The sequence below is a fragment of the Salminus brasiliensis genome, chromosome 22, assembly GCF_030463535.1.
Source record: "Salminus brasiliensis chromosome 22, fSalBra1.hap2, whole genome shotgun sequence".
In the NCBI taxonomy this organism is placed as follows: Eukaryota; Metazoa; Chordata; class Actinopteri; order Characiformes; family Bryconidae; genus Salminus; species Salminus brasiliensis.
The window spans coordinates 9,675,990-9,688,489 of record NC_132899.1 but is presented as its reverse complement, the minus strand read 5'-3'; the positions used below and the strand labels follow the sequence as shown (position 1 = coordinate 9,688,489).

Sequence of the window (12,500 nt, the reverse complement as noted above, 5' to 3'; positions counted from 1 at the left end):
GCTCATCTCTTTTTTTCCTAGAACCCTTTAGGAAGTACTGACAGTACTGATTTCCATAACATTAGTACCACTGACAGGTGCTTAATCTACAGTGGCATCTTTCAAGGGGTGATGTATAACAGCCAAGCATAAATAGCAAAGCATAAGAATCTGAGCCACTTTGACATGGAACAACATGGTGATGGCTAGACGACTGGGTCAGTACCCTGTACCCAAGGGACAGGGACATGGGTACCTAAGGCTCATTGATGCTCATTGATGCTTCACCTCATAACCTACAGAACTTAAAGGATCTGCTGCTAACGTCTTGGTGCCAGATACCACAGGACACTTTTAGAGGTCTTGTGGAGTCTATGCCTCAAATGGTCAGATCTATTATGGGGACTCATGGGGGACCTACTTGCAGGTGGTACTAATGTTATGGCTGATCATATACTGTATGCAAATTGCTGTAAAGAGGAAAGTCTTTGTTTTCTGGTGATACGAATATTATCTGTATCACCAGACACTCTTCCGTCCACTACAATGGCCTCATCCCAGCTTCAGCTGCTTCAGTCAGCTGGCCAAAGGGAAGCCGTGGCTCTTCTTCAGCGGAAGCCTACACTGATCCTGCAAACAGGCCAGGACCTCTTGAGTGGATTAAAATCTCTGGATTGGATTAAAGTGAATTAAAAGATGAACCTCTCCCCCTATTCTGGGCCGTGCTCTAAGTGAGACAGACAGACGCGACGTGGTGCTGAAAGCCTGAGCTCCTCTGGCGAGGCCGAATCAAGGCCCAATTGAAGCACGGATCAGGTCCATGCCAGGTTTCTTACGGCCTCATTTGGGACGCGGCGCACCGTCATCCTGCCCAGAGCCAATTATAATCACAGCCTCTGCTTATCAGAACCACATGCGCACATTAGTGCCGGCCTTTTCTGCTTTCAAAGAGCGGACGGGCTTTGGAGGAATCTCTTTAGTGTTTAGTGTGTATCCCCTCAACAACCAGCTCTTACTGCCCGAGCCCAAGGCAAACACACTCGATAGCACACAAACTCAGCATCTCCTTGGAGACAAGAGGGGCAAAACTGCATAAGTGAAAGTCTCCTAACTGAGTTATGGGTTCACTATCGGCTCCTGTCTCTGATCTCCGGTAGCAAAGTGTGTGCTCAGTAAAAGCGCCAGAATTTACCCCCTTAAACCCCTTAAACACTGCAGTGCCATACGAACCTACCCTTCAATTCCTGACTCTCATAACTTCACTTACATATTAGTGTCAAAGAAACTTCCAAATCATTTATAGCAGTTACTGAAGGCTACGTCTATGGTTAAAGAGGTTGCATCAAGGTACAATGACAATCCAGGACTAACTAAGCATCATTGTACCCAACGTCTCACCAGCAATACATTCAGAGAGCTTGTCTTTATCCTCTTCATTTTATTTTTAACCTGACCCTGAAACTTTAGGCACTCTCTGAATCACTGTATTAAATACATCACAATGCTGCCCTTATTGTTGGATGCGCTGTGACCAATTTAATTGAACATTCGGAACAGAACTGAGATCTCATTATTGATTTCTTGAATCAAACTATGAATTAAATACCAAATTAAATGAAACTGTTCATATTCTTATGTTGTCTTCCTCTCAACAGAAATTGCTGCACATTTTCAGCTTTGCTAGATCAGTGGTTTCCAAGCTGTGGGTCACACAGAATCCACATCATTGCATATATAGAACTGAGCATAATGATGGGTTTTTTAAATCAGATGTGGTAACCACTCTGTCTGTGCACCACTGACACTCACAGTGCTCCTGTGCTATGAGAGTAGCCTTTTACAGTGACCACATGCTGCATGCACAGTCATGCACATAATGAGTGTAGTTACTAAGTATTGCATGAATGACTATATTAGGGAAGTGTGGCTGCCATGCTCAAAGCACCAAGTACACATTTTTGAGTGGTGAACTGTGACCTTTATGCCTTCAGAAACAACCCACCCATACACTAATGCTAGTTTATGCTCTCTATAGGATGTGATGAAAAGGCCGGGCTCTACATTCAGGAAATGTGTAAACCTGTAAACCTGTAAACGGAATCTGTTCTGTATTGCTGCAGAGATATTAACAGAAACACTTGATGGATTATGGATGGAAATGGATTAAATTAGATTCTTATATGTATCATACTGGGTTATTATTATACTGGATTCATATATTTAATATAGATTATAGGATATATAACTTAACACGTTTTGCCTCTATATTGAAGGGTTAACTTCTGCACATGTCCCTGTTGCTAAAAAGGCACTACTGTAACAGTGGGTGCTATTTTTTTTTTTTTTACCCCAAAGACATACTTTCCATGACTTCAGCACACTAAGATGACATTTAACCCCTAGGGTGAGAGGGCATTAGAGATGGTGAGGAGTTTAGTGGCAAAGTTTAGTGGGGGGGGGGCTCTTAAGGTGGTTTGAGGAAGATGTTTTAGAAGAAAAGGGACCTTAAGAGGTTCCCTTCATAGTTTCAAATGGAAGAACCCCTAAAAGTTCCTCAAAGAAGTGTATAGACCAGAATGCTTTGACTGCACACACTGCTTTCACAAACACACTCTCGGTGCATGGTGTGTCTGTGTGTGTGTGTGTGTGTGTGTGTGTGTGTGTGTGTTAGCCTGAAAGATACGGTAATAAATACCTTGTCTTTAACAGCCTGTAATTTCTCTCTACTCTTCTGATGTCTGGTCTTCTGGCCTGAGTGTTTGTTTGCATGTGTGTACGTGTGTGTGTGTGGGGTGTGGGGGGGTGGGGGTGTATGTGTGCAGATGTGTGTGTGGTTGACTCATGACGCTTCATTGTGGTGTGTTAATCATAGTGTGTAATAGTGTGTCAGTGAGCAGACTTGTCTCTTCAGTCAGCTTACACACACACACACATACACACACACACACACACACACACACACACACACACACACACACACACACACACACACACACACACTACACACTGCCTGCTCAAACATTGATTTACTGCTCTGGTACCAAGATACTAAAAATGTCCTGCACTGCAGCCACTCCACAATAAAATCTCCATGTTTAGTCCTTCCTGTCCAGTCTGCCTCCACCACAAGTCATTACACTCTCTACTATATCAAACACACCACCGTACACACTTCCCCTGTGTTTATAGTTTATAGTAGTGTGTGTGTATGTGTGTGTGCATGTGTACATGAGCTCATGTATGTTTGTATGTATATGGATATGGATGACTGTATATATAGAGTATCTATGTGCAGGCCTTGTGCAGTAAGTGAGTGTGGATGATGTATAGGGATACGGGGTGTTTTTTATTGGGGTGTGCATTAGTGTGTGTGTGTGTGTTTGTGTGTGTGTCACACCTTCTGAGCAGGAGTCATCACTGCTGATGCTGAGTCTCTCAGCATTGCCCTGAACGTATTTATTATAGAGTTTAATCCTGAGAGCCCAGCTGAGGTCCGGCTGCCGCACCGTGTTCTTCAACCGCCGCCGTGCATTCGCAAACCAGTTGGACACCTGAGAGAGAGAGAGAGAGTGAGAGAGAGAGAGAGAGAGAGATAGAGAGAAAGAGAAAGAGAGAGTCAACAAGTGATGCCTATATAAAATGTCCAGATGTTTGTGGACACCCCTTCTAATGAATACTTTCACTCGTCTACTTTATGTTGCACCTATTGCCGACACAGTTGTGCAAATGCGCGCACACACACACACACACACACACACAGTCACACAGCTTGTCTATTCCCTGTAGAGAATTATTGTTAAAACAATTAACTGTGTCTCTGGAGCAGATAAACATGAACCTGGCACCATGCCTAATGCCAGGCGTGGGCTAGAGGGGTATAAAGCCCCCCAGCATTGAGCTGTGGAGCAGTGGAAGAACTGTGTTCTCTGGAATGATGGATGGTGCTCCATCCAATACTTCTGGTATGAGAAGGGAAGGGGAAGCGAGAGAGGGAAGGAAAAGAGAGGAGGGAGACAAGAGATGAAAGACAGAGGTAGAAAGAATACAAAGGGAGCAACAAAAAAAAAGAGCAAGAGAAGGAGGGGATGAAAGAGAGAGAGGTAGAGCAAGAGGAAGATAGTGTGAGAGAGAGAGTGAGAGAGATAAAAAAAAGATAAGGAAGCAAACAGTGAGAAAGAGGAAGAGTGAGATAAAGAATAAGAAAGAAAGAGACAGAGAGAGAGAGAGAGAGAGAGAGAGAGAGAAGAAGTGAGACAGAAGCAACAAGGAGAGGAGGAGCAAAAAAATGAGGGGGAGAGAGAGATAACCGTGTAGTTATGGAAAAGTATTACAGGATATATGTAACCATTCAAAGAGTATAATATTTGCAGAGCGAAATATTAAATATTAAATTCAACAAACAAACAAAGAAAAAGAAAAAGAGAGAGAGAGAGAGAGAGAGAGAGAGAGAGAGTGGTAAAACCTCTCATGCACAGTGGGACTCTCAGTATGCTCACAACTGAAAATGTACTGACATAGGCACAAACACACACACACCCTCACACAGAGGCAGGATGACCCACACACACTGCTTTATTCATTAAGCTCTGGTCGTGACCATTCAGAAAGACAGTGGGTAACATTTAGCACACCCCAAACTGCAAGCGCAACGTTCCATTAATGCTCCTCCAGCTGAGACGCCGACAACCTGGGTGCTTATTCTGGCCTCTGCCGCCCCCGTCTAATAATACTGCTCTTTGTCCACACGCTGTCTGTCTTTATGCAATAAAAGCGCCATTTGACCCAGCCTTCTCCATTTCACAGGGACCAGAGACCATTAGATGTTATACTAGAATAACTTTTCATGCCCAATAGACTTCAAGCGGCTTATGACAGGCCTTGCGCTGGGGCACTTCTTCATGCTAAAGTACTTATTCCTGCAAGGCCCTGAACTTTCTGATCTCGCCCTTTATTTAGAGATCGTATTCTGCACAGAGAAAGTCTAACTGCTGCTCTCCTCACTGGATGGCCTTCAGTTTTAATATGGGAGATGGAAGCCAGTGGCCCTACAGAGAAAACAAATGAGGCACTGTGAGACGGGTCTGGATGTGGTATGCGATTGAGCTTTGCTAAAAAGCATATGGGCTCAAAAGATTAGTAAAATGAAATTGAAATAGAAGCCAGTGACAAATGCTGCAGGCTTCCCCAAGCCATTAGTCAGAGCGAGTCCAGCTCTGAGTGAGTGCTAACATTAGCCTGACATGTTCGCTCAGCTCCAGCACGGATGCTGCATCTCTGACGGCGTTTGCGCTAGATCTGCTAGAGCGGGTTGTACCAAACCCGAGCGAGCATTTTCATACGTGTTGAAAACAGCAGACGAGGTGAAAACAGCTGAAACTGTAGGAATAGTCATGATGGATTTCTAGAAGCACAGCTCAAAAGTTTTTTTTTTTTTTTAGCACAGATGTGGACAGATGTGGGATGACCCACTATATAAAACAACAGAGGACAGTTTAAATAAATCCAAATGTTAGATCTGTGTGTGTGTGTGTATTGGTAACAGTGCTACACTATGAACATTCTGTAGTTAACCAGCTTCTTACTCGTAATAATACCATGTTTATGTGTAATGCATGTTTTGACAAAAGTATTAGGACATGGTCATTTATTGTTTCTTCTGAAATCAAGGGTATTAAAAAAAGGAGTTTATACTAATTTTGTCAGAGTAATGGTCTCGACTTTCAGGGAAGGCTTTCCACTAGATTTTGGAGCATTGCTGTAAAGATTTGATTGCATTCAGCAATGAGCATTAGTGAAGTTAGGATTTTGTATAATCATCACCCCACCTCATACCAAAAGTATTGGATGGAGCACCATCCTTCCAGAGAACACAGCTCCACAGGTTAAAGTGTCCTATTCTATTGGCAGTACTTCTCTACAGGGACTAGACAAGCTGTGTGTATGTGTGCATTTGCACATCTGCTGCATCAAGTAGCTGCATTCATTAAAAGGGGTGTCTACAAACATTTGGACATGTAGTGTAGATAGACAGACAGAGACGGACGGACGGACGGATGGATGGACAGATAGACAGACAAATAGACAGCAAAAAGGTTCTATTGCTAATGATTAATAAAATCATTTAAACAAACAAATAAAAAACGTAAGGAAATTGGTCAGTGTGTGTGAGTGTGTGTGAGTGCGGGCGAGAGTGTGTGATGATTGCTCACCTGTACCAGGGTCATCTGGGAGCCGAGTGCGAGCAGGATCTTCTCTGTCTTGGTGGGATAAGGGTTGTCCCGGTGTTTGTAAAGCCACTGCTTCAGGGGTCGAGCCATGTCCTGCAGTGCCTGTCGTTTATGACGAACCTTACCAGCACCCTGCCGGGACCTGACACACACACACACACACACACACACACACACACACACACACACACACACACACACACAGCAGCAGCAGCAGCAGACAAAGCAACAGCAAAGTCAGCTTCCGGAAACCAGCAGCTCTTTAGAAATGCTCATATATTTCAGCAATCCTAGATAACATCAGTGTTCTACTGTTTTCTGTATGCACCGATCAGCCATAACATTAGTACCACTGAGAGGCGAAGGGAAAAACATTGATTATCTTCATCCACAGTGGGATCGGTCAGTGTGTTAAAACAGGGCAAATAGTCAAGCATAAGAATCTGTGCCACTCTGACCGGAACCAAACTGTGCTGTCTAAAACATCTCTAAAACATCAGGCAGGTCCTGTGAGGTTTTCTGGAATGCAGTGGTCAGAACATACCAAATGTCCTCCATGAAAGGACAACCGGTGATCTGTAAACAGGGTCATGGGCACCTAAGGCTCACTGATGCGATCCATGGAGGCCCCACCTCACAACTTACAGTACTTAAAGGATCTGCTGTTAATGTGTTGGTGCCAGATACTACAGGACACCGTCAGAGGTGCCTTGAATGATCAGATCTGCTGTGGTAGCACTCAATATCAGTGCTAATGGCTGATGGCTGATCGGTTTATACTGTGAAAACAAACACTACTGCATATGTTTCACATTAAATTGCATAAAAAGAACTTCTTGATTAACCCAAATGTCTCACAAAATAAACTTGTCAAAAATCCACAAATTTCAAAATTCTAAAATTACTGATTTATTCTGTTATTTTTTTTTATCTTTTTCTGTGTCTTATTTTCCCTTTCCTGCTGTTCATTTTTGACTCTCCGGTTAGGAACAAGTCCCGTCCAAATGTCCACGTCTGAACGCCCCACAGAAAAAAGAACAGCTGTGTGTGAATGTGCTGCTCACAAACTCAGCCCTCAGTCAGCGAAGCCCGGCACTCAGTGAGTGTGAGTGCATGGGTCTGCAGAGTGTGCAGCAGTCCGGCGTTCCAGTCGGTCTCTCAGCTTTGCTCTGTTGCTCCCCCCCGATGACAACTAATTAACAATTACATGGTGACGTCAGGATCGGATGTGTAGATGTGAGTGATATTTAGGTGGTGCATTTGTAACGCTCGGAATACACGGGACAGTCTCTGTAATGGTGCGGTAATTCTAACGTCAGCACTTAATAAATGCTCAGTTATCAACATCAGCGGATATGTACACGAGGACTGAAGTATATCGGATTGGCATATGACTCATACAGTCATGTGAAAAAATTAGGACACCCAATGAAAACATTTTTATGTCATTGCGGTCATGCAGAAACTGTCAGATAAACATCTTAGTTTTTAATGGAAGTCAATGGAAAAATATTTGAGTCATTTTGGAGCATTTCTATAGGACCATTCTTCACAAAATTAAAACAACTGCCTAAATATGTCCATTTTTAATTCTAAATATGTCAGAGAGCTCCCTGTCGATCCCATGATGACCTTTTAGGATTGCTGGAGACTTTTTTTTTCTTGGGCTGAACTTGCTAAGACGGCCTGACCTGTCCACGTTGGCAGTTGTTTTGCAAGTGATTTAGCGGACAGTGGAACAGCTGATTCCTAACAGATCTGAGATCTTTTTAAAACCCTTCCCAGGCTCATCTGCATCCACACCATCTACAACCTTCTTTCTGAAGGCCTCAGAGAGGTCTCTGGATCTGGCCATAGTGATCTTCCCCACTCACTTCAACAGTCAGGAACAGACCAAACTAAACGTCTGAGGTTCAAATCTCCTCAAATCATGCTCTAATCATCTGCAGCTGATTCTAAATACAGAATATATATATATATATATATATATATATATATATATAATTCAAATGTTCAAATGAAGATCAAATGTAAAATGCAATGTTTTAATGCCAAGAGGATGTCCAGTGTGTCCAAGAGGTCACAGATCTACATTTAACCCCCTTAACCTACTAATGTCAGTAAACCTAATCCCTGTGGGACAGAATATCAATGTGCTGTACTGACAGAAAGTGGCAGCGCTGCTATGTCAACACGGGCCACTGCAAGTTCTCCTGCCACCGCTGCGCTGCGCTTGCCTCCTTATCCGCCTTTTTATATATATTTTCACTAACAGACGTGAGGAGCTGCTCCCCTTCTGTTTGGCATTGCATTGTGGGATAATAGTGTGGGATAAAGACCTAAAGCCCGGTTCTGAGTATATACAGTATCTTGGCTATGTGAGTATAGTAAACGATGGCACTTTTATCTATACTACAGTTTACCTCCTCAAAAACTAGTTAGTATTAGTAATTAGTACAGAATTGGGACGCAGCCTTATTGTTCTATACTCAGCAGTCATTGGTTATTCTCACTGCTCCTGGGGCTTATTTGCTGAGCTCTCTGGTGTCGACCAATGGACCACTTGGTTCCACTTCGGAGTCTTGGTTCCTCCCAAGATTCCTGGGGCAGTTTTACCACTGGTCTGAACCCTCAAGGGGTTAATTAGGGTCCACTCTGCAAAAGGTGGAGGAGAGGGAATGCCCGAGGATGATGAATTCAGTTTCTCTGCAGTTTCTCCAAACAGGTGTTTCTCTGAGCCTGTAGATGTCAGTGTGGCACCGCGCCGCAGCCCCGTTATCGCGCGCTGAAGCTGCTCCGCACGTGCTCCACATCCCCCCCAGACCCCGAGGCCGCTCGAGCTTCATGTTCCGCAAATATTTTCCTTGTAACTCGGATCTGTATGAACAACCTGGAGTCATTTCTTTCCTCTCCCTGTTCTCGGTATCTGCGACACACACCTCAGTGTTTGGCTTCATTTTCTTCATTAGCGGCGATTCCCCCCGCTGGGAGCTCCGCGCTGTTTTCCTCCAGACTCCGCTTACACCAGCGCGCGCCCCCGCGGCGAAGCGTCGGTGTGTGCACCTAAACCCCTGGTTCTCAGTTTGGCGTGGAGAGTTTGTGCGCAAGCCTCTTCAACCGGTGCGCATTCCGTGCGCACTGCGCTTTTACGCACATCTTCGCGTCGACGCGCGCTAAGGAAACCCACGCGCTCTGTGCTGAACACACATGCCAGGGGTTTAGGGGGTAGAAATAAAGATCACATGCTATCCCTCATGCTATTATTCGCCCTGAGTAGCGTGATGGACTGGACCACACATCAAGCCAACGGATCTGTTTATTTATTAGAAACAGCCAGGCTCGCGCTACCGAGCAGCCGGCCGCCGCTGAACCAACAGGGACATTATTTTAGCTGTATTAGATGATGGACGTTCGTTTCCTGCAATTCCTCGTTTCACACGAACCTTTAATTTAATTGCGTGTATCGATAAGAAGAGCGGCAGCGAGTCAGCTGTAAACTCAAACCACATGGAGCCTGAGCTCTACCCACAGCTACCTGCCATTTAAGGGCAGAAGCTGGGAGTGCAGGAGATCAGCACATTTCACGAAGGCTCAAGCCACGCAGCGGTGAGGCGCAAGCTGCTGGAGGGTTGGTTGCAGACAGCGCGCTCTGCTCATCCCGGCAGGTAGAGTGGCCATTTGGAGACACCTTTGTGGGTGTTGATTCAGCACTCTGGGCCTTGATTAAACACTGTGTGCTTAACGGGGATTGTGCTGTTCACTGAGGAGAGTCCTAAACAGGAGCTCAGCGGATTCACTGATGGAACTGCGTAAAGCAAGAGTCCAGCTCCGCCTTTACGCGCGCCACCTCATCTGCGATTAATCAGGCAACCCACACAGGACTTCCATCATTCATTCATTAATGTAATGTTAGTATTAGGTGAAGCAGATCCAGCTCGTATTAATGCGTGATTGGCTCTGTTTAAGCTCATATTTGATATTTAGCTCCTATTAAAGGATGACTGGATTATTAATTACTGTTTATTTGAAGGGTGGTGGTGGTGGTGGTGGTGGTGGTGGGGGGGGGGGTTTAATAGATCTACTGATTAGTTTACTGATTAGTGATATTGATAAATGCTTAGAGCGTTTATTAAAGCATGGGCAGGTCTTGCGCTCAGTAGTAAGGGCATGTTTACGCACGTACGAAGCTCCTAAATGAAGCTCGTGATTAGATCAATATAAAGCTGATATTAGATGTATATTACGCGCTTACGAACGTCCTATTAAGGCATGTTTAAGCACATGCGAAGCCCCGCTGGTCTTCTCATGATTCGGCACATATTAAGATAATAATGGACGAATATTCATATTCTCCTATGAAGCTCAGATTAAGGCATGTTTACGCACATGCGAAGCCCATGACAGTGAGCTCAGGATTAGGCACATATTAAGTGTATAATGGACGTATACTCAGCTCCTATGAAGCTCAGACTGAGTCTGTATGAAGCTGCTGATAGATATTTCAGCTCATATGAATATGACTTCGTGCCACTCTTAGATGCATATGAAGCTCCTATGAAGCTCGTTTTAACCTCGTGATTAGACACGTGTAAGCTTGTCTACAGCTTTTTGAAACCTCATGTGAAAACCTCATATGACGCTTACCTGCTCAGGCGTGTATCATCATTAACGCACAGATTAAGCAGAGCTTTGAGCTTTGAGCTCCTTACCCAGGTCTTCTGTGTCTCATCGCCGAGCTGTCCTTCATGCCCTGGCTGCTGCTCAGGATGTCCGCGTGCTGCCCATCGAGAACCTCCAGATAATTCCTGCTGCTCCTCTCCACCTCGTTGGCCTTGTCCTCGAACAGGACCTTGGCTGCTCAGTTTGTTGAACACGATCGTGTTCATCTTTGGCTGGATGTAGTCCTCCGTCCTCCGTCCTGCGTCCTGCGTCCTGCGTCCCGCGTGCCCTGTCCCGCGTGCCGTCTCCCTGCTTGCGTTAAAGTCCTTTGCGCGCACTCAGCGTGCTGCTGGATGGCGCCGTTGCGCAGAGTCCCGCTGCCTGTCCTGAGGAGGAAAGGGCGCACTGCGTGAGCCTCACAACACAGCCACGACACAGCCTGTCTCTCTCTCTCTCTCTCTCTCTCTCTCTCTCTCTCTCTGTCATGCACGCGCACACACGGAGCGAGTTGTTCACGCGTCAAGGAGGAAAAAAAAACCCTCCCTGCACACTGGCTGCGCGCTGGCGTATGAGGAGAGAGTGTGTGTGTGAGTGTGTGTGTGTGTGTGTGTGTAAGAAGCAGCTTCTGAACGAACGAACCACTGACGTTCAGCTCGCAGCCCTGATACAACCCCAGCTGACCACGCTGCTTATAAAACTCACCCCTCACAAACTAAGCGAGCTAATCCCACTGTTCAGCCGGATTGTGGTGCTGTGAGCTGTAACAGAGAGCTTTAGCTGGACAGCGCTGTAAAACACTGCGCTACAGTGGTCACTCTGGTTCAGCTGGACGCACATGAAGACTGTAGATGTTCAGGAACTGCAGGCATGCAGGCGTGTATTCACTGCTGGGTGTGTGCTCGTTTTACGCACGCAGATTGAGCCTAGACGCATGGACTAGTAAGGATGGTCAGCACTGGCACTGCAATTTAGTCCAGGGGAAAGCAGCCCCGCGCGCGTTGATACAGTACTGAGACTTACTACTGTACAGCAGATGATCATGACATCATACATCACTTCCTTCAGCACTGATGATCTGGCTTGCTACTACAAAACAACCCAAAGGTAGAAAGAACTCATTACACACACACACACACACACACACACACACACACACAGACATCAGTGGCAGCAGTTCAGGTTAACTCAGGCTAATGTAAGCGGGGCTTTAGTGCGCGCGCTTTAGAGGATGTTAATACGAAGCAGTGTGTATGTGAGCGCGTGTGAGCGCGCGTTCATGTGTGTTACCTGTACAGCCCTGCGTCCGCTCTCCCATTCCCCTCTCACATGCTCACACACTTTTCTCTCTCGCGCGCGCTCCAACTCCAGCTCCGGTAACAGCAGCAGCAGCAGCAGTCCAGCAGCTCCGCGCGCCGAACGAAAAGCAGCCGGTGCGCGCGCGCCCCCGCGCTCTTTATCCGCGCACCCGGGAACCTGCACGCGTCGCGAAGCTCGTGTTTCCCAGAGCGGTGGCGCGCGCCGCGAACATACAGAGGATCAGATATACAGATTCAGGGGCGAGGGGGTGGGGGGGCTGTCGGGGGCGCATGAGAGAGAGAGAGAGAGAAGGGGAAAGAGAGAAGAGGGGAGAGAGAA

At 45.9% G+C, this 12,500-nt stretch overlaps 1 protein-coding gene across 1 annotated transcript in view; it reads right to left on the bottom strand.

Annotated features, from left to right (window-relative positions):
- The window catches only part of mkxa (mohawk homeobox a), a 42,771-nt gene extending 30,540 nt beyond the window's left edge, over positions 1 to 12,231 (bottom strand). The window contains 5 exon segments of the mRNA XM_072667578.1: positions 3,377 to 3,530; positions 6,189 to 6,348; positions 10,916 to 11,058; positions 11,060 to 11,251; positions 12,153 to 12,231. Of these exon segments, the coding sequence (XP_072523679.1) occupies positions 3,377 to 3,530; positions 6,189 to 6,348; positions 10,916 to 11,058; positions 11,060 to 11,092 (490 nt within the window). The 5' untranslated portion in view covers positions 11,093 to 11,251; positions 12,153 to 12,231.
- Positions 12,232 to 12,500: the final 269 nt, after the last annotated feature.